Source organism: Polyodon spathula, chromosome 2 (genome assembly GCF_017654505.1).
Source record: "Polyodon spathula isolate WHYD16114869_AA chromosome 2, ASM1765450v1, whole genome shotgun sequence".
NCBI classification, from domain to species: Eukaryota; Metazoa; Chordata; class Actinopteri; order Acipenseriformes; family Polyodontidae; genus Polyodon; species Polyodon spathula.
Genome location: NC_054535.1, coordinates 12,648,019 through 12,667,518, shown reverse-complemented (window position 1 = coordinate 12,667,518; position 19,500 = coordinate 12,648,019). Strand labels below are relative to the sequence as shown.

The window sequence follows — 19,500 nt, the reverse complement described above, 5'->3', positions numbered from 1 at the left end:
AGAGGAGCCAATGTCAAGGGTAGGACTGTTAGGGGAAGGGTTAATTAATGTATTTATGGCATCAAAAAGAAATCTAGGATTATTTTTACTTGTTTCACACAAGTAAAAATAAGTAAAAATTCACAAGTAAACTTCATGTTATTACTTTATGAAAACGTGTCAATGGCTCCTGTTTACTGTGAAGAAGCAGCAACGACATTGAAAGAAAAAAAGGAAAAAAAATCTATAACATGCAGTGTCAACTCAGGAATAAACAAAACATTTAACTTGAACTGCTATTTGGCATCCTTTATAGTTAATCCACTGGGGTAAAGTAAGTCCTATACCAATTATTTGTTAGTCTTGGGATATTTTTCTATTTTAACATGTTGCATATTGTGAGGTCAATATACAGTAATGGCTTTTATTATTTTTTTGAAAAACTAACAAATATTTAAACGAATATTTAAATTATGAGCAAATATCCGAATATGAAAATCCCATGTTTTGCCCCAGCACTAATAAACATATATTGTGGCAGTTGATGAACTGGGTTTGTAGAATCAAATGTCAGAGCATATTATAAACTGGGAGTTAGGTGCAGAGCTGTATAAATATATTTTTGTTGATGATTTTCGGTGGCATCTACTAAGAATATCCCAGCTAAAAACAGGAGGGTGTGAGTGTAATACTCTCTGGAATGAGGCCCTTATTTTTGGCACACAGTCAGGAAAGAGCTAAAGATATGAGGTGTTGAAATTGAGTTGCCCTGCTCCTGGTTGCAGCAACTCTTCTATTTATATTATTTGCATTTCAGCATTGGACAGTTTTGCTGTTCTGTTATAACTTATTCGTTTTGTTTTAATTTTTAAATAAACAGATTGTTTTATTTGTTAGCAGTATCTACAGTATAGCCATAGCATGGGGTTCAGGGAGAAACACCTTGATCTACTGTAGCTTCTGCTTGAAGCCAGCCTTTAAAGCAGTGAGTGTAATTGTGGGCGACAATAGCAAACAATAGCAGTGTCTATAGCTGGTTCTACTGACATGGCAAGGAAGACAATCACTGTCTGAGCAGTCTAGTTGATGATGTACTATCATCCAATGAGAAGATCCCTGCTCTTAATTCAAGCTCCAATCAAACTGCACTTGCATGTATTTATTAGATTGGATACTGTATGCGGTGGGTTTCATTCTGGACAGGGCCACTGTTTTGTGGCAGTCCATGCTTTAGTCATTGTAAAATACATTATTTCTTTGTCTAGAGGTCAAAACTAAATAGCAACAATAAGGCATGAGTGATTTTCAATTACACACGTTTTAACTAGAGCAAACACAGACTTTAAAATATGGGGAAAAAAAAACAAAAAAAACATTTGTTTTCATTGAATAATTTTATATTCTAATCTAGTCACAGTAGATGCTCCAGTCAAGTTACAATTAGTAATGCATGTGTATAGAGAAGGAGAAGGGCTGGCTCTATATCACAGACTAGACTATGTGGTAAATTTAAGCTATTGCCCCCGTTATTCCAACTGAATATAAGAAATGTTTTTTAGAATTTTTTGTAACCCTTTATCTATGGTTTTGAAATGCAAGCATAGGCTAGCACAGGCTTACACATCAAATCCCTTCTAATTATATCCACAGTAGTATTTTTTTTACCTTCTGCTATGGAGTTTGTTATTGTTTTCTAGCATGTGATCCTTTATAAGCACACTATCAACAGCTTGTCAAACGAGGGAAATTCAGGTTCAGCCTGCGCCACACACAAAATCATTACCACCTTGTAAATGTGATGTGATATACCTGGATATGTATTTTATCTAGGATGCCTTTAGTTTATTGTGTATCTACTTACATATAATCAATCAATCAACAAATCTTTATATTATATAGCGCCTTTCATAGTGGACCACCATCGCAAAGCGCAAACGCACCTATTCATTTTTTCTTGTTGTATTTAAAAAAAAACAGTAGCTGAGTTAGACTATAGACTAGTTGTTTAACTTACTTTATTTATGAATCGTACATATTACTAAGGCCATTCATTTTGGTCTTTACTCCTCTGTCAGTATAGCATACGTGTTAAAGGTAACATATTTATTCATAATTCTTTCTCTAAATTAAATATGATTTCATGCTCAAATTTGGAATTTAGTGACGTGGTTGTGTGCTTAACTTATTATTAGTTACTTATACAACTTATTATAGTTGTATTTGTGACATGTGTACTGCATGAGGGAGTATAACTTTTAATTACCAGGAACAGGATAGTAAGTAAGATACGTCTGACTGGCACTAGTGGAAAGGTTTACTGTAACTAATAACCAGGAACATCCAAGGCTGACATGTATTTCTAGCTCACAGCTCAAAGACGTGCAATAACACAACGTGTTTTTGGGGTCTCGCTCAGCTTTTATCTGTTTACTGTTGCAGCCTGACACAGTTGATCAGTGGCATTATCAGTTGTGGTCTGGGCCGCATTCTAAACTGTGGGTTGCAGTCAATCTTCATCTTGATTACAAGGTAACAGAAACACACTTTATAATTGGGATTTAAGCCTGCCCCAGAGGCCTGTTAGGGTAGTACATTTTACTAATCCATAGGTAGGCAATACAGCACAATATAAAGCAAACTAGAGGTACAGTAGGCTGGGAGGTTATTTGATGGTGCTTCTGACAGTGAATACTGCTCTGCTGCTGTTAAATGAACTGGGGCAGAGGGATGTTCTTGTGATCTTTCATGCTGTGGCTCTCATGAAGTGGTTCAGAACATTGCTGTTGCTAGATTAGTATGTTATGGTCATGGTCAACCAGGACATGACATCCGCCACAACATTAGAGATATACTGACTGGGATAAACTGGAGGCGTCTGCCTGTCCGTATATTTGTACAGTATGGCACATATTTTACCCTGTGCTTTTCCAGTTGTCATAAAGTATTTATATAGATGGACATTCCTTAGAAGAAGTTATTGAGGGTATTACAATTTTGCCAGTCTTTAATTTTTCACACCTGTTTGCCGACTACACATTTGCTATACTGTTTTGTACTGCTGTTCTAGTTACACCAAAGTTTGATCAACATTTGTGTATTTTACTAGACATTACATTAGACTACTTTTAACACTGAAATTAAGCTACCATACATTTTCAGTGCAAAAGCAGCTATTAGTTTACAGAACTTGACTGTGAGTCAGGGCTCTAGGACTTCTGTTGGAAGACATACTATCATGAGACAGTTAATCAACAGTGAAATTAAGTTATGCAGAAGAGTGGCTGGATAAATAGAAGCACTGACACGATTTCAAAGTGACAGAAATAATTTATAGCAAAAAGCTATTGAAGTCTACTTCAAACTTCATATTCAAATTGATCTTTGGCAGAAGTAATTGGATCCACTCTGGTCAGCTCCTGATCTTGCCAGATGTATGTGATTAGCTGATGTAATCTCACCGTCAAATCGACATCTTGCTATGTTCAAAAGTGATTGAGGTCATTCCAAAGCGACTTCAAGATCTAGAAGTGAGTGGGCATCATGCACATAGGCGACAGCAGCAACTTTGTGTTTCTGCAAGTAATGGTAGCTGTGTGGATCTCTTTTAATCCATACCAAGTCATCCGTTCCATTCAGGCCTTTGTTCCCACCAGGTCTTGTATTATTTAATTGAACACATGGGTCCATTTAGAACAAGACTGTGGAACGTTCAATGAATTAATTAGGACATGGCTTGAATAAGGTATTCACTGGAATGAATTGAAAGAGAAAGTGATTACGGGCAAAGTGAAGTTATGGGCTGTTGAAAACAACCTCCTAAGAGCTCTGTGGGAGTTTTGCAGCACAGCACTTCAGTCAATTAAGGTTAGCTTGTGACATAATAGCCCTAATGTGATGACAGGTAATATATAGTGTGTCAGGAAAAATACTGTCTTCTGATCAGTGGTAGCAGCTGGTACTTCAGGGATTATCAATCACAGTACCGGAGGACTATTCCATTAATTAGATAATTACTTCATTGTCTGGATGGAAATTTAATTGGTTCAATTAAACAATTTAGAGCAGTGCTGGAACAAAGACCAGGAGTGGAATTGCCAGCTCTGGCCACCTCTATGGTAGAAAGAATGAAATCAGTGGTCCTGTCTTGCAGCTCTTTTAATCCATTCCAAGTTTTCAGTTCCATTCAGGCCTTTGTTCCAACCAGGTCTTGTTTAGTTTAATTGAACCCATGGGTCCATTTAAACAAATAAAGGCCTTGTTAGAACAAGGTTGTGGAGTGTTCATTGAGTTAATTAGGGCATGGCTTGAATAAGGTATTCACTGGAATGAATTGAAAGAGAAAGTGATTACTTTTGTAGCAAAGAGAAGTTACGGGCTATTGGAAACAACCTCATAATATCTGGCATTGCAGTACATGACTGCCTCAGTCTAAATCTGCTTTACTGAGACACTTGACAAGAGTACAAGTTAAGAGCAAGATCAAAACACAATCTCCACTTGGCCATAAAGAGTCATTAACAAAAATAAAATACACCAATTTTGGTGTTGACTTCATACTGCTGCAAACATTAATTTGAACAGTATATTGATGACAGTAAGTTATACAATGATGGTACCTCTCGGCATTGGCATTGAAAAGGTTAAAGATCTATAAATGATGTGTGGTTTCCCAGTGAGCAGATGAGAAAACATACAATACAATTGGCAAGCAAGGACTTCTTGTTATGAAATATGAGCATCAAAGTAAGTAAATGTAAAATTATATTGGTACTGGCAAAGGAATGTCTCACTGTGTTTTGAGAAAAAAAAAATACTAATATTAGAATAACAGAAACTGAAACTGAAACACTGTGACCTCTGGCCTATATAAAAGTTGAACTGTAAGAATTTTTGTCATGTTTGACAATTTTGACAGTCTACATTGTACTGTATAACTAGGGCTTCTGTTTTTTCGGGTTTTATTAATTTCATTTTTTGGTGCTTATTTGTAGCTATTTTTCGAGTTTTTTTTTAAGGCTTTCAATTTTGATATACTGTATGAATGTATTTTTTTCCAGTTACTTTCTAAAATGCTTGGGTTTTTTTTTTCTGTCACAATATGTATAGAAGTAACTCGACAGTACTTACACACCTGAGTTGTACCTTCTTTCCTTTGCAGTCTTCTGTAACTATATGTTTATGGTCACAGGCACAGTCTTCTGGGGTTTTTGTGTGTAGGCATTTTTTTACATTTTGCCACAATTTTTTTTTTATTGTACTTGATCAAGTACAGTATTACATGTAGTCAGTTTGCCCAGAAATGATTCTTATAAGCAGATTGCTTGAGTTTTACAGGCAGATTATTTTACATTGGTTGGTATAGGAATGATTTGGTCCCAGTGGTTTTGATCACTATATGCAGGTTGATTCTTATATCTTATATATTCTTATAAACAGACTCTATATATATATATATATATATATATATATATATATATATATATATATATATATATATATATATATATAATTTTGATAACCTACAATATTCAAATTTTTTATGTATATATACAAGCCTGTTGTTATCTCTATTGGACCTGGCAGCCATCAGTTCCTTAGTTTTGTACAAGGTAGGCGAGATTTCATCTTGAAGCTAGCCACAGCGTGTCAGCAGAAATATTTCCATCACAAACCTGCAAAGCTGCAGGCTGCAGCAGCTCAACCTGGATTCTGTGCTGTGAGTGACACACACGCAAGATAAATTGAAAATAAACCCCTTTGTTTAATCGTTCATTTAAATACAGCGTTTCGGCTGTGCAGGTGTTTGAATTGATGTGCTTGAATAAAACTTTCGAGTTGTGTCATATAGTTTGTCTTTCATTTTAATAGTGATGATGTTTAAAATGTACCGGCGGTTGCACGTATGAGTATAACCGCAGCGGTTCTAGTGTTGAAGTATGTGTGTGTGTGTGTGTGTGTGTGTGTGTGTGTGTGTGTGTGTGTGTGTGTGCTGTGTGGGGGGGGGGGGGATGTGTCTTTGTTTTGTATGGCCTTTCTGCTGTATATTACGTGATATTAATTCAGTAGAAGCCTCATGAGCCACAAGCATGATTCCTGCTCCGGTTTACACGGGTTTTTACAGTTATTTTTATCATCAGAAAATGATTGGCCCTGCCCTTAAAGTCGCGCTGCCCAAAGGACGTTCTTTTGCTGTTATGTGTGACAACATCACAGATTCGTGTGACAGTGTCACAGAGTCGAGTCCGTAGAGTCAATTTTCATGTGCATGTAAACCCAGCCACTTAGAACAGAAAAAATGAAATAGCTGAACCTGTGTAAAGCTGACAGAAATGAGGGAAAGAAGAAATGGAAAAACAAAACTTAGAGTAGTTAGTAACATTCATTTTCACGTTGGGCTTGATTGTAAATTGTAATAGCTAAACCTTCGCTGAATGTTATAGTATATTCATCAGACAAAATGCTGTCACCTTTTTCACATTTAACATTTTTTAATATCCTTGCTATTTAAATTGAACTTCCCCAGGTTTTTTATTCCCTCAGTTTTTGCTGTGCTTTTCAAAAATATAAGAAGTTATTTGCAATACAACACCTAAAGTAAGGTTTGAAAACTAGAAAACTGCAGCTTAAACCCACATTTTCAATTCTGAGATGCAGCTTAGTGAGTGATGGATGGGTTTTGCTGACATGACTATAATCAAGACCTGAAATACGTACAAAGTATTTACCACTGCAAACCTGAGGTAAATATATTGTTTTGCATTTCAGTGGCAAAGGGAAAGAACTTCCCAAAACTGAAGATACATCAGATGGCTAATTCATGTTTCTGTATTAAAACTTTAAATTCTCATATAACAAAACTAGAATTAATTTACTTCAGCCTGTGTTGGAGTATAATGGGACAGACAGTGGTGTAATTGCTCCTCATTCTCATCCTTTATTGCACAAACCTATTACCCAAAAGGGTTTCACGTAGCAAGAAAATGATTCTCAAATCATAACACATTCTTCCCTTTTTACCATTGAACTAGAGATCCGAATATATTAATAGTAATATTACTGTTTATACGAGTGTATTTACTAAACCATACCAAAGACAGTAGCAATCAACAATCTCAAGTTAAATCGTGGTCTAAATAAAATATATAAATGCCCAGAGACAAAAAAAACAAAAAAGTGAACGCAGACAGAACTTTTAAAAATGACTAGCAGGGCCCTTCAGGGCTAGGATTCAGTTGACGGATTTCAGTGATCTTGCTTATAAACTTGAATCTTTATCGTGCCTTTTACAAAAGCAATGCCTCAGAGCTTCCCTTACAGAAATGTGCAAATTGTTTCATAATTGACGGGCCCTGTAACTGATAATTAACTGTATGAAAAATAAGCTACTGCTTCCTGGATCGTGGCTGGGAAATGTAAGATATTAATGCCACTTTTAAAGTACAATTGGAGGAATTAAACATATTTTGCCTGGCTCGCTGGATGATATATATATTACCGTAAAAATTGTTTTATAGGTCGCACTGGCATAAAAGTCGCTCCCCCTTTTAAGGGCTCCGCAAAAATGCGTAGAAAATCAACTTATTCAATGTTTTTTATGGTACCTATTAAACTGAAGTCTGCAATTACCAGATAAATATACAACTTTCACATACATTACAGCTGTGACCAAAAGTTTTGCAACATCTCGAATTATAGGATGGAGACATAATTTTAAAAATATAGTTTAGATCTTTAATTTAACATCATGTAATTAAACAAACTACAAAATGATACCGCAAAGCCATAATAGTCGTGCAGTATTTCATGTTAGATTTCAGACTGTCACATTTTACATTTTTGTCAGTTTTTCATTAAGTATATGGAAAACTACAGAGCAGTATGTAATTCAATATGTTAATGTAACATTACTCAGCAGGTTTCATTTGACTTTCTGAAACAAAGTTAGTTAATTTTGCAGGGTGATGCAAAACTTTTGATCATAGCTACATCGCTCTCTATAAGTAAATGTAATTAAATAGTTCTTTAGTATGTTAATAAATTAGTTCCCGTCAATAACATTCTGAACAATACCATTATAATACCAGTGTATTACACTGAACCATATGGAACAAAAATACATTTGGTACTGGACTTCTGATATGGCAGCACACTGGTAATATGGTACCATGGAACTGCAGTCGATTACATGTGTTTATGTTTCATACCACTGTGTTACCATTCTAATACCATTAAAAATGTCTGGAAATAATATGCATCAGTAATAAACACCAGTTAGGTTAAGGCTAGAGTTGAACCTACTGACTTACTTAGTAATAACACCCGGAAAATACTACTTATTGAAGCATCCCAAGCAATCACAACTTCATGTTCATGTGAAATTCCTTTGACCTTGACCAGCCCTCACTTTGACCTTTGACCTTATTGGCCACCAGATTAATTTGACTTTGTTGTTTCTGAGTTATTCAAACCCCTGGCTTTAGTATCAAACATACATCCCCAACATCATTTGACATAGTGAATTCACATTCTTTTTATGTTAAGACAGTTTCTGTAAATTTAATTACTGCCTTACTATTTGATACCTTGCTGTATTGCATGATTTTCTCAGTTAAAGAGTAAGTAGCGGGCTTCCAGAAAACATAGCGTTACACATCGCCATGTGTAGCTACAACTGTTTAAATAACATACCTGTAATTTTTCTTTTCATTGTAAACATTCTGATAACTTTACACTTATAACTTTAAAGTCTGTTTCAAAGCTGTTTTCAAAATGTCCACTCTAGTGCAGTGATAGTATAAGGATTGTTGCCACCATTCTCAAACAGGAAACACAATAACGATCCATGTGTTATGAAACAAAAGCCAGCGCACTTGTTATGCTTTTTAATGTTTTTAAATCGCTCTTCCAGCAAGTGTATAAGTGTAAAAAGTTGTCAGGATGTTAACAATGAAAAGATAAATTACATTAAGTACATGAATTAAGCAGTTGTAGCAGCACGTGGGTATAGCAACCCCTGCTATTTACACTTCATGGGTCCAGTGAAAATGTACCTTTTCACTGCCACATTATGTCAACCTCTGGTAAGTATTTTAATCCATGTTTACCAACCATTCAATAAGTTGAATACTGTAAAAGATACATTATATGGAATGTATATAGAAGGTAAAACCTTGTGTTAAGGTAGTCACTCCAATTGGAACACCAGTTGGAATCTTGGACCAAAACAGGTCATGGTTAATGTGCTGGATGTAACTAAAGGGTATGCAATGTAAGATATGTAAACCAGTGCCAACTTGTCTAAGGAAGCATGCAATAGTGAGGTTGTTTACTAGCTGAAGCTAGGGCTCCAAGTTGTTCAGAGGCAATACTCCTAGTACCCAAGTGTCAGAATGCCTGTCAGTAAGAGTTACATACATCCTCAGAATTATAGAAATTACCATTGTATTACTGTAGGTGTGTTCTAATAATGATCTGATGGGACTCCAAATTAACATGCTCTTTTTCCCCTGGCAGTACTTCAGCAGCAAGCTGTACACAGCCCTCTTGAAAAGCAGCAAGGGATCCTGTGCTACAACTGTGGCAAGACTTGCAAAGGAGAGGTCCTCCGTGTTCAAAACAAACATTTTCATATCAAGTGCTTCGTATGCAAAGGTAAGTCATGTCTTTTCCTTCTTTAAGACTATAGCCTTACTACTGCAGTGCAAGAAATGCCATGCAGTATATTCTTGATTTGAATTGGTCATTCTCATTCAGCATACCATGTGCATTTTAGATACATTTTTGACAGCCAGTTTCTACTGTACAACATTATTCATTTATAAATATAGCCAAAATGTGTAGGTTAGCTTCATGGGATTATATACCCTATAAATTATATTACTTTATTCTCCGATCAATAGCCCTTTATTTTCATTGGTTCAACAAATCCAAAAATACCATATGGAAGACACAAAATTGTCAACAAACTTGTTGCTCGGGAAACTGCAGTATTCTTCCAACACTCCATTTCAGGGAAACAGAGTACTTCAGTATCATACAGTAGCATGTCAATGACAGTAATTGAAGATGTGCTCAATCACTATTAGTGACTACCATGTGTCACCCCTGATGCAGTTCAATGGATACCTTCAACCATATCAACCACATTTTCCTGATATCTAATTTCTTGCCTGTTTAATATCTTTTAGTGTTCGTTCATTGTGGCTCGCACAGCCGATATTTCTCAAGACCTGGGCTGCACATCACTGGCTAATAGGGCATGTTTCATCACATAGCCTTTTGGGTTGTGTGTATCTGCTGTTGCTCACAGAGTCCGCTAATTCACTATTTAATAATATTGAGCGATCCAAGGGTTCTTTTAATGCCTACTAGGAGAAGGAGAATAATTATCATGCCTCGATGGGGATTCTTGTGTACTGTACAGTATATATGTATGCCACACTTTAGACTATTGCATATTTCAAAAGAAGCACTTAGCCAATTGTGTTGAAACTTGCACAGGCATTCTGTAGCACAAGTTATCATGAGTGTCTGAATTTGGAGGGTGTGGGTGGCGTCTGCATGTCATGATACTATTTTCTCAAATGCTGTATTTACAACAATAGCAAGGAAAGTATGTAAATGACATGCTTATTCTGCTTACAGAAGAATTAGGCACTTAAGGAATTCTACTTGGGTGGGGCATCTTTTTCCGAACTAATGACAGTTTACTTAAGTATTGTTGCAGATAAAAAGAACATAAGAAAATGTACGAACGAGAGGAGACCATTCGGCCAATCTAAGCGCGCCTGGTTCCTAGTTGCTGATTGATCTCAAAACTTTTGCAAGTTGGGTTGTGAAGGTATCCAAGTGATTCTGCCTCAACAACATTGCTAGGTAACCCATTCCATACCTTCACCACCCTCTACAGTCTCACCAGTGCATTATACAACCTCATCATTGCCTCCTTGGATTTGTATTGTACAATTTTGGCTATATACCTGAGCCTTTTTGATTGCTTTCCCAGTGTCTGGTTGCTGCCAGTGAGGAGTCTATTACAACACTAAGGTCTTTCTCTTGGTGAGCCTGTTTCAGTTTTATACCTCCAACCCCCCCACTCACTCCCCTCTTACAAGTATTCCAGTAACCAGTTTTAACCAGGTGTGTATCCACTTGTATTTCCATATATTTCCACGGATTGCAGTATTAGCTCAAGGATCAACAGTGGATTCAGCTTCCCGATCGTCTGCTTACCTCTCTGCACCAGTTAAATATTAATGAGTGAATGTTAATGGTTTATGTATCTATTCCATCATCATACCATCACATTTTGAACTCTGGTAAAGTGTAATAAGAGAGTCTTCGACCATAAATGCAACACAGGCTTTTTCTCTATATGCACCAATCAAAAATGTATGTCTATTCCATCAAAGTTTTTTCGAATTAATTTATTATAATAATTACTCACAGAAGTATGTTTGTTTTTTCTCTTCCCTTTGAAAAATATATTGCATGACCCAGAAAGTCACAGGGGTTTGGGCCCCTGGCCTTTCTTTCAAAACTAGCTTCCTCGTGCCGCATTCAAGGCCAATATACCATGATTGGGCATGTACTGTAGAAGGGCATAAAGAGAGACAGAACCGCGCAACCAAGCCTGTGAAAACACTGCTTAAGACCCCCCCTTAATTTATAATGAGTGGGAATATATAATTAAAAACCTGCATTTAATGAGGACTTGATGTACCTAAAGTAATGTCACACAGATGTTTATTTTTCACGATTCCTTCATTTGGCCTGGCATGGTCTCAGGCAAGTAAATTTCTCTTACTAGAGTCACAAGCTGCGACTAACGTTTTGTTTTATTGATGTTAGTACTGTTAACATTACATTACTGTTCAAGTTGTTTATGTATACTGATTTTTACTAGTTTATATTGTGGAACATGGGCAGGGGAGTTGTTTTAAGCAATGTTTACCAGTTTCATAGTCCTGAATTTTTTTTTTTTGTTGTTGTTTTTTTTTAATACAGAAAATCCAAAAGCCCAAAATATAATGTAAAAATAAATAAAATAAAGGTTATTCATAAGGAGATGTAAGTGCTATATGTGGTGTGTTTGTATCAAAAAAAAAAAAAATAATAATAATTCTCAATTCTTGTGTGTTGTATTTTGCTATTAAACTCTTTCATGGATTGATGTTGTTCTGTGAAAATGTGTTACATTTACTGAAATAAAAGCGCTTTTAAAATGACCAAATTTCCATTGGGCTTCTGTTATTTTAGATTCTATTGATTTTTTTATGTATTAATATACAGGACAGCCACTGGAAGATTGTTACCTTTATTTAAAATGTGCAGGGATGAATCTACCGATTAATCAACTAATGCCCAAAAATTAACCGATCAAAAATTGTAATCGAGTGACAGTCCTAATATATACAGTGCCTATAGTAAGTATTCACCCCCCTTGGACGTTTTCACAATTTGTTGTGTTAGTGCCTGAAATCTTGATGCATTTAAATGGGATTTTTTTTCCCTTTGATTTACACAACCTACTCAACACTTTGAAGAGGCAAGAACATTTTTATTGTGAAACAACATTTAATGAAAAATAAAAGAACTGAAATGTTTTGGTTAGATAAATATTCATCCCCCTGAGTCAATACTTGGTAGAACCACCTTTGGCAGCAATTACAGCTGGGGTAAGTCTCTACCAGGTTTGCATATCTGGATCGTACAATATTTGCCCATTCTTCTTGACAAAATTGTTCAAGCTCTGTCACGTTGGATGGAGATTGTTGGTGGACAACAATCTTCACGTCTTGCTACAGATTCTCAATCGGATTCAAGTCAGGGCTTTGACTGGACCACTTTAGGACATTCACTTTCTTGTTTTTAAGCCACTCCAGTGTCGCATTGGTTGTGTGCTTGGGGTCATTGTCCTGCTGAAAGGCGAATCTCCGTCCCAGTCTTAGGTCTTTTGCAAACTGAAGCAGATTTCCCTCAAGGATTTGCTTGTATTTAGCTCAATCCATTTTGCCCTCTTCCCTGACAAGCTTCTCAGTCCCTGCCGATGAAAAGCATCCCCATAGCATGTTTCTGCCACCACCATGCTTCACAGTAGGGATGTTGTTAACAGGGTGATGTGCTGTGTTGGGTTTGTGCAAGACATAACACTTTGCATTTAGGTCAAATAGTTCAATTTTTGTTTCATCGCACCACAGAATCTTTTGCCACATCTTTTCAGAGTCTCCCAGATGCCTTTTTGCAAATTCCAAGCAGGATTTTACATGAGCTTTTTTGAGAAATGGCTTTCTTCTTGCCACTCTACCATACAGGCCAGATTTGTAGAGTACATCAGCTGTTGTTGACGCATGGACAGTTTCTCCCATCTCAGCCATGGAACGCTGTAGGTCTTTCAGAATTGTCATTGGTCTCTTGGTGGCTTCTCTGACCAATGCCCTTCTTACCCGGCTGCTCAGTTTGGGAGGACAGCCTGCTCTAAGCAAATTCTGGGTAGCTTCCACTTCTTAATGATTGACTTGGCTGTGGTCCAAGGGATATTCAGTGCCTTTTGAAATCTATTTATACCCCTCCCCTGATCTGTGCTTTTCCACAACTATCCCGGAGTTGCTTTGGAAGTACCTTGGTCTTCATGGTAGTATCTTTGCTTTGAATGCACTACCCAACAGTGGGACCTTACCGAGACAGGTGTATTTAATCTAAAATCATGTGAACCACTTTTATTGCACACAGATGGACTCCATTTAACTTATTATGTGATATCTGAAGGCAATTGGTAGCACCTGAGCTTATTTATTTATAGCAAATGGGGTGAATACTTATCTAATGAAGATTTTTCAGGTTTTTATTTTTAAATGATTTGTTTTTTCACCCCAATTTTTTCACACATTGAAAGTGTTGAGTAGGTTGTGTAGATAAAAGGAAAAACAATCCAATTTAAATGCATCAAGATTTCAGGTTGTAACACAACAAACTGTGAAAACATCCAAGTGGGGTGGGGGGGGGGGGGATAACTTCCTATATATATGACTGGTACTGTGTGTGTGTGTGTGTGTGTGTGTGTGTGTGTATGTGTATGTATGTATGTATGTATATATATATATATATATATATATATATATATATATATATATATATATATATATATATACACACACACACATACAGTACCAGTCAAAAGTTTGAGTACACTTGCTAGAAACTAGGTTTTCTTTTTCGTAATTGACAATGTTTTATGGTGTACATGTTTCTGTAAATACTTTAAAATGAAAACGCATTTTACAATATACAAAACAAAACATAAGGAGTATCAAAGCAATGTTCAAGAAAATTGAAAATTGTCTCTAAATCTTGGATTCCTCAAAATAACCACCCTTTGCCTTAATAACAACCTCACAAACACGAGGCATTCGGTTAACAAGTTTCAGCAGGAAATCGCCCAACATGTCTTCCCAGCTCTTCTGCAGCAATTTCCAGAGGTGTAGGGCACTTGTGGGTAGCTTTGCTTTGACTCTTCTGTCCAGTTTGTCCCATACAAGTTCTATGGGATTGAGGTCTGGAGACTGGGCAGGCCAGGTCATTAGATTTAGTTGTCCATTACTTTCCCTCTTCGTCAGATAGTTCTTGCACAACTTTGAGGTGTGTTTCTGGTCATTATCTTGCTGAAGAATGAAGGACTGCCCAACTAACCGTAATCCTGATGGAATGGCATGCCTCTGAAGTATGCTATGATAGCCATGCTGGTTGAGCTTACCATGGACTTGGTAAAGATCACCAACTCTGTCACCAGCAAAGCAACCCCAGACCATGCCACTGCCTCCTCCATGCTTGACAGTGGGAACCACACATGCAGAATTCATGCTTCACCCTCTCTGCAGCTTACAAATACTTGGGGGTTGGACCCAAATATTTAAAATTTTGACTCATCTGTCCATAAGACCGACTCCCACTCCTCAAATGTCCAGATTCTGTGTATTTTGGCCCAGGCAAGTCTCTTCCTCTTATTCTGCACTCTTAGCAATGGTTTCTTTGCAGCAATTCTTCCAGTTAGGCCAGCTTCACGCAATCTCCTCTGAACAGTTGATGTTGAAACATCTGTACTTCTAGTAGCATTTAGCTGAGCTTGTACATCAGGGGCAGTTAATCGCCGGTTTTGCAGACTTGAGGGCACCCTTGGCCTGCCTGACCGTGTTCGGTCCTCATGAGTGCCAGTTTCTTTAAATTGTTTGATGGTCTTGGCCACAGCAGTTACAGACACTTGCGAAGTTCTTGCGATTTGTCTTAAAGATTGACCTTCATTTCTTAAAGTAATTAGACTGTCTTTTTTTCTTTGCTTAACTGAGCGTATTTTGCCATTTTCTGCTCCCTTACATTCAGGAATGACAAACTTGTGCCTATATTACCTATATTTATAGTAATCATGGACCCTCACCTGTTAACAATAATTAGTGACAAAAAAGGTTAATTAGGTAACATGCTAGTTGACTCAGAGAACATCTGACAAAGACACTTTTATACTTAGGCCAGCGTTCTAATACCGTGTTATACACATTTCAGACTTTTAACTGACTGAAATCCCCTTGCTTTGGGTGACCATTTCATTGAAATTGACAAGATTTACATTTTCATTTAAAAATTACATTTTTGAATGCAATTCACTTATGATTATCAGCTTATATAAGTACACTTATCATATAATGAAATATTATGTGTTTATAGACAAGTTTATACAGTTAAAAGCATAGATAATCATGAAAAACCTGGTTTCAAGCAGGTGTACTCAAACTTTTGACTGGTACTGTATATATGTCATACTTTAATTGCAAACAGAGTAGTGCTGCTTACTGATACACTGGAGTAGTGTGGAAACCAGAGTTTTAAAGTTAATGTTCTACTTATTTAATTTACTTTATTTAATTAAATTTTTATAGTGCTTTTAGCCAAGGCACTTTACAAATTGAAACAAAACGGTACAAGCAAGAAAAATGGATGAAAAAAGATTGTGTCTTTATTGGGCTAGGGTGGGGAGATACAGATTAGATGCTTTTATGAAAGCAGAGGGCCAGAGGCTAGATCAGGGTCAGGAAAGCAGGGTCATAACTGGAGGTCAGCGGCCAGGAGTATCAGTAGGATGGGCGAAAGAGAAGAGAAGCATTTTGAGGGAAGAACGGAAACTATGCAGTGTGGGTGACTGTTTTATGATGGGTGGGAGTCTATTGCAATGAAGGGGAGCAAGAAGGGAAAAAGGAACGGAAACGGGATTGGGCACAGGGCGAGGTGGGACAGAGAGGAACAATAGGGATTTGGAGTGTAAGGGACGTGGGGAACATAGTAGGTGATCAGTGTAGCCAGATAAGATGGGACAAGACCATGGAGAGATTTGTATGCAAGGGTAAGGAATTTGAACAGGCAACGATAATAGACAGGGAGCCAGTGTAGCTGGAGGAAGGAGCAGGGGATGTTGAATATGTTACGGTGTGGCACAGTGGCTATTGATTGTGTACAGATGATGGGTGATGCAGTGCAGGAATAATCACAGGCAGGCAATTGTAGTCTAGTTAGAAATACTTTATTTTGTAATTCCCGGTCTGGTGACGAAACAATAATCCTCCTGCAATACACAGCTAAGTGTAAAGCATGGAGGGTGTTTACACAAACGGTTCTGCACAACTAAAATAATAACATGGTATTTGTCCGCCCCACAATAATACAAGACACAGTCACCAGTCCGGGTGCGTGCTGTAGTGCTCGTGGTGGGTGATAATTTATTAAAGACTGAGTGAAAAGTGCAGTGATGATCCGGTTTAGTGCTGGCCCAAGGCAACAGCTCCGGATTCGTGCTTAGCTGTCTCGTGATTACAAAAAGACACAGACAGTTACTAAACACACAAACAAACAAAATACACACAAACTCTTTTCTATTTCATGGGACAGTCTCCCTGTCCTTCCTGTTCCTCGTATTTTAAACCAAGAGAAGGAAAAGAGTAGCATTTCTCTGGCCCCTTTTATGCTATCCTGCATGACCCCTTGGTAAACGATTGCAGCTGCGTCTGCTGCTTGCAGCTGTACCTCGTTTACCTTCCAACTCAATATGTTCCTGCAACAGAGTCTCGCTTCTTTCCTTCCAGGCTGACCGACTTCCCGAGCCCGGAAATGAACTGTCAGGCCAGCCTGTCCAGAAACTTCTCCTTTTGCTATTTGTGCCCTCACAGGTCAGGAGGGAGATTTACAACCAGAACTTTACTTTCACATACGGTCAAAGACGTTGTGAATTTGTTGCAATGTGAGTGAAGTCGTAAGAGGGGAGGCCAAGGACGAGGGAGTTGCAATAGTCAAGACGGGTGAAGATGAGAGAGTGGACCAGGAGTTTAGTAGTAGAAAAGGAAATGGAGGGGTTTGCGAATAGATGGAAATGGCAGATGCGTGTTATAGCCGAGATATGATCAGAAAGGGAGAAGGGACTAGCTGTATTACCACTGGTTCAACTTTTCCTCTTCATTTTTATAAAATCTTTTTGTGCTTTCAACTTAAATGTGTAACATGCAGGTATCTCAAAGACAATTATATAGGTGAAAAGTTGCTCCTGCTTTCTGGAAGCTAATGACTTCATGTGTTCTAGGTTCTAGTTCAAACTCACCCCAGTGATTTAGCTGCATTAAGACCATTTGTAACATTTTATAACGTCGATGTTGGTTTTCCCTCTAACAGGATGATATTCTACAGTTATGAGTATCATAATACCGTGTTTACTCGAATTTAAGTTGCCCCTGAATTCAAGTCACACCCCCAAATACGGACACAAAAAAAAGACTCTTAATGCAAGTAACATTAAACACTTAATGAAAAAAAAAAACCACAATAATTAACAGTTAAATTACGTGCTGACAGGGAACACTGTATTACTGTACATTAAAGCATCAGAGTATGACACCTACCATTTTAATAAATGCAAATTGGAAACGAAAATATGTACAGAGTACAGTACGGTACTTTAAGTATTGAACAACAGTCATTCCAGTTTATGGTAGCTGGGAAAGGGTAAATTACCTTGAGCTTTATTTCAGTCTGCTTTATTGTCATCATTTGTTTAATTTGGCCAACGTAACTGTGTTTGCAAGCAAAATTAGTGCAAGACAGAAATGTGTAGTTCATTTTTGGTTTGAGTTAAGACTTTGGAGCTTACACTAGTGTGGTTCCCGTAGTTAAACCAGGTACAGACCATAATAACAGTGAGTAAGTTAGAGAATCAGAGGGCGATGGAGAATCAGCCATTAAACAGTACATACCTTAGTGCTCCTGTTTCTTGTGCTCCTCCAAATAAAGAAAGATATATAAATAAATGATTGTTCATTTTGAAGCTGGACCTGCATTGATCATTTCAACAAGCACTATATTGGTAATATTATATTATTACATAGCATTTCAATTGTGTCTCCATCTTCTGACACATCTCAGATGCCACAGTTTCTGTCTTCTTCAGCAAACAAAATTACTTTTCTTTTAAAAGCTGCATTAAAAAATGTTCATGAAGATCGCTGTGTAGCCACTTTAATATTAATTTACAGTGAGTAATGTCAGTAGTGGGCAGTGCTGTGTACAGCTGGTTTTGTTCAAGCGCACCAGAATAATTGACATGTGCAAATGCAAATTGGTACCCTAACTAAAAACCTTGAATCCAAGTCGCTCCCCCCAAATTTGAACTTTTATTTTGGCCACAAAAGTGCAACTTAAATTCCAGTAAATACGGTCTATCTGTACAGTATATTTTAGGGCTTCTGATTTTCGTTTTAACCGATAAAATCCGATAGAACACCCCTGATACAAAAAAAATGAAATCTGTGGATTGCCAATAAACTGGAAACACCTGAAAAACTGAGAAAATGATTAATCAATTCACGTGACATTACGTGCTAGAAAAATAATAATAAATCCATTTCCCAGTGCTGCTGGGCAATGTCCCTTCCTGACTTGTTCATTGATTTGTTATGAATACTTTAAAACCACCCCAACTACTGAATGACAGCACATTCCTACATTTCTGTTGGAGACTCCGCTTGCGAGATTTAAAATAAGATCACAATCAGGATGGAGGCTTGTTAGCGGGATATAAAGCTGTATTACAGTTAAGATATGGACGATTTAAAACAGAATTGTGATGAGATATACAAAAACTCCTACACACAAAAAACCCAGAAGAATGTGCCTGTGACCAGAGGGATTTCATTGTGGAAGATAGCAAAGGAAAGAAGGTACAACTTAAGTGTGCAAGTACTGTCGAGTTACTACTATACATGTTTTGACAGAAAAAAATGCTTATGCATTTTGGAAAGTAACCTAAAACAGTAATTTCATACAACATATCAGAAACAAAAGCCCAGAAAAAAACGATTTACATAAAACTCGAAAATAGCAAAAAATAAGCACCGAAAAATACAATTAATAAAAACTGAAAAGCAGAAGCCCTAAGTATATTATATTATATATTTTGAAGAATTTTAGTGTCAGACTATATACTGTACTGAC

General features: G+C 37.1%; 1 protein-coding gene across 6 annotated transcripts in view; it reads left to right on the top strand.

The window, feature by feature from the left end:
• The window catches only part of LOC121330310 (actin-binding LIM protein 2-like), a 103,453-nt gene that overhangs the window by 32,500 nt on the left and 51,453 nt on the right, over positions 1-19,500 (top strand). For all 6 annotated transcript variants that reach the window (XM_041276747.1, XM_041276781.1, XM_041276764.1 and 3 more), the window contains one exon: positions 9,493-9,630. In XM_041276747.1, the coding sequence (XP_041132681.1) occupies positions 9,493-9,630 (138 nt within the window). The remainder of the gene's footprint in view (positions 1-9,492; positions 9,631-19,500) is intronic.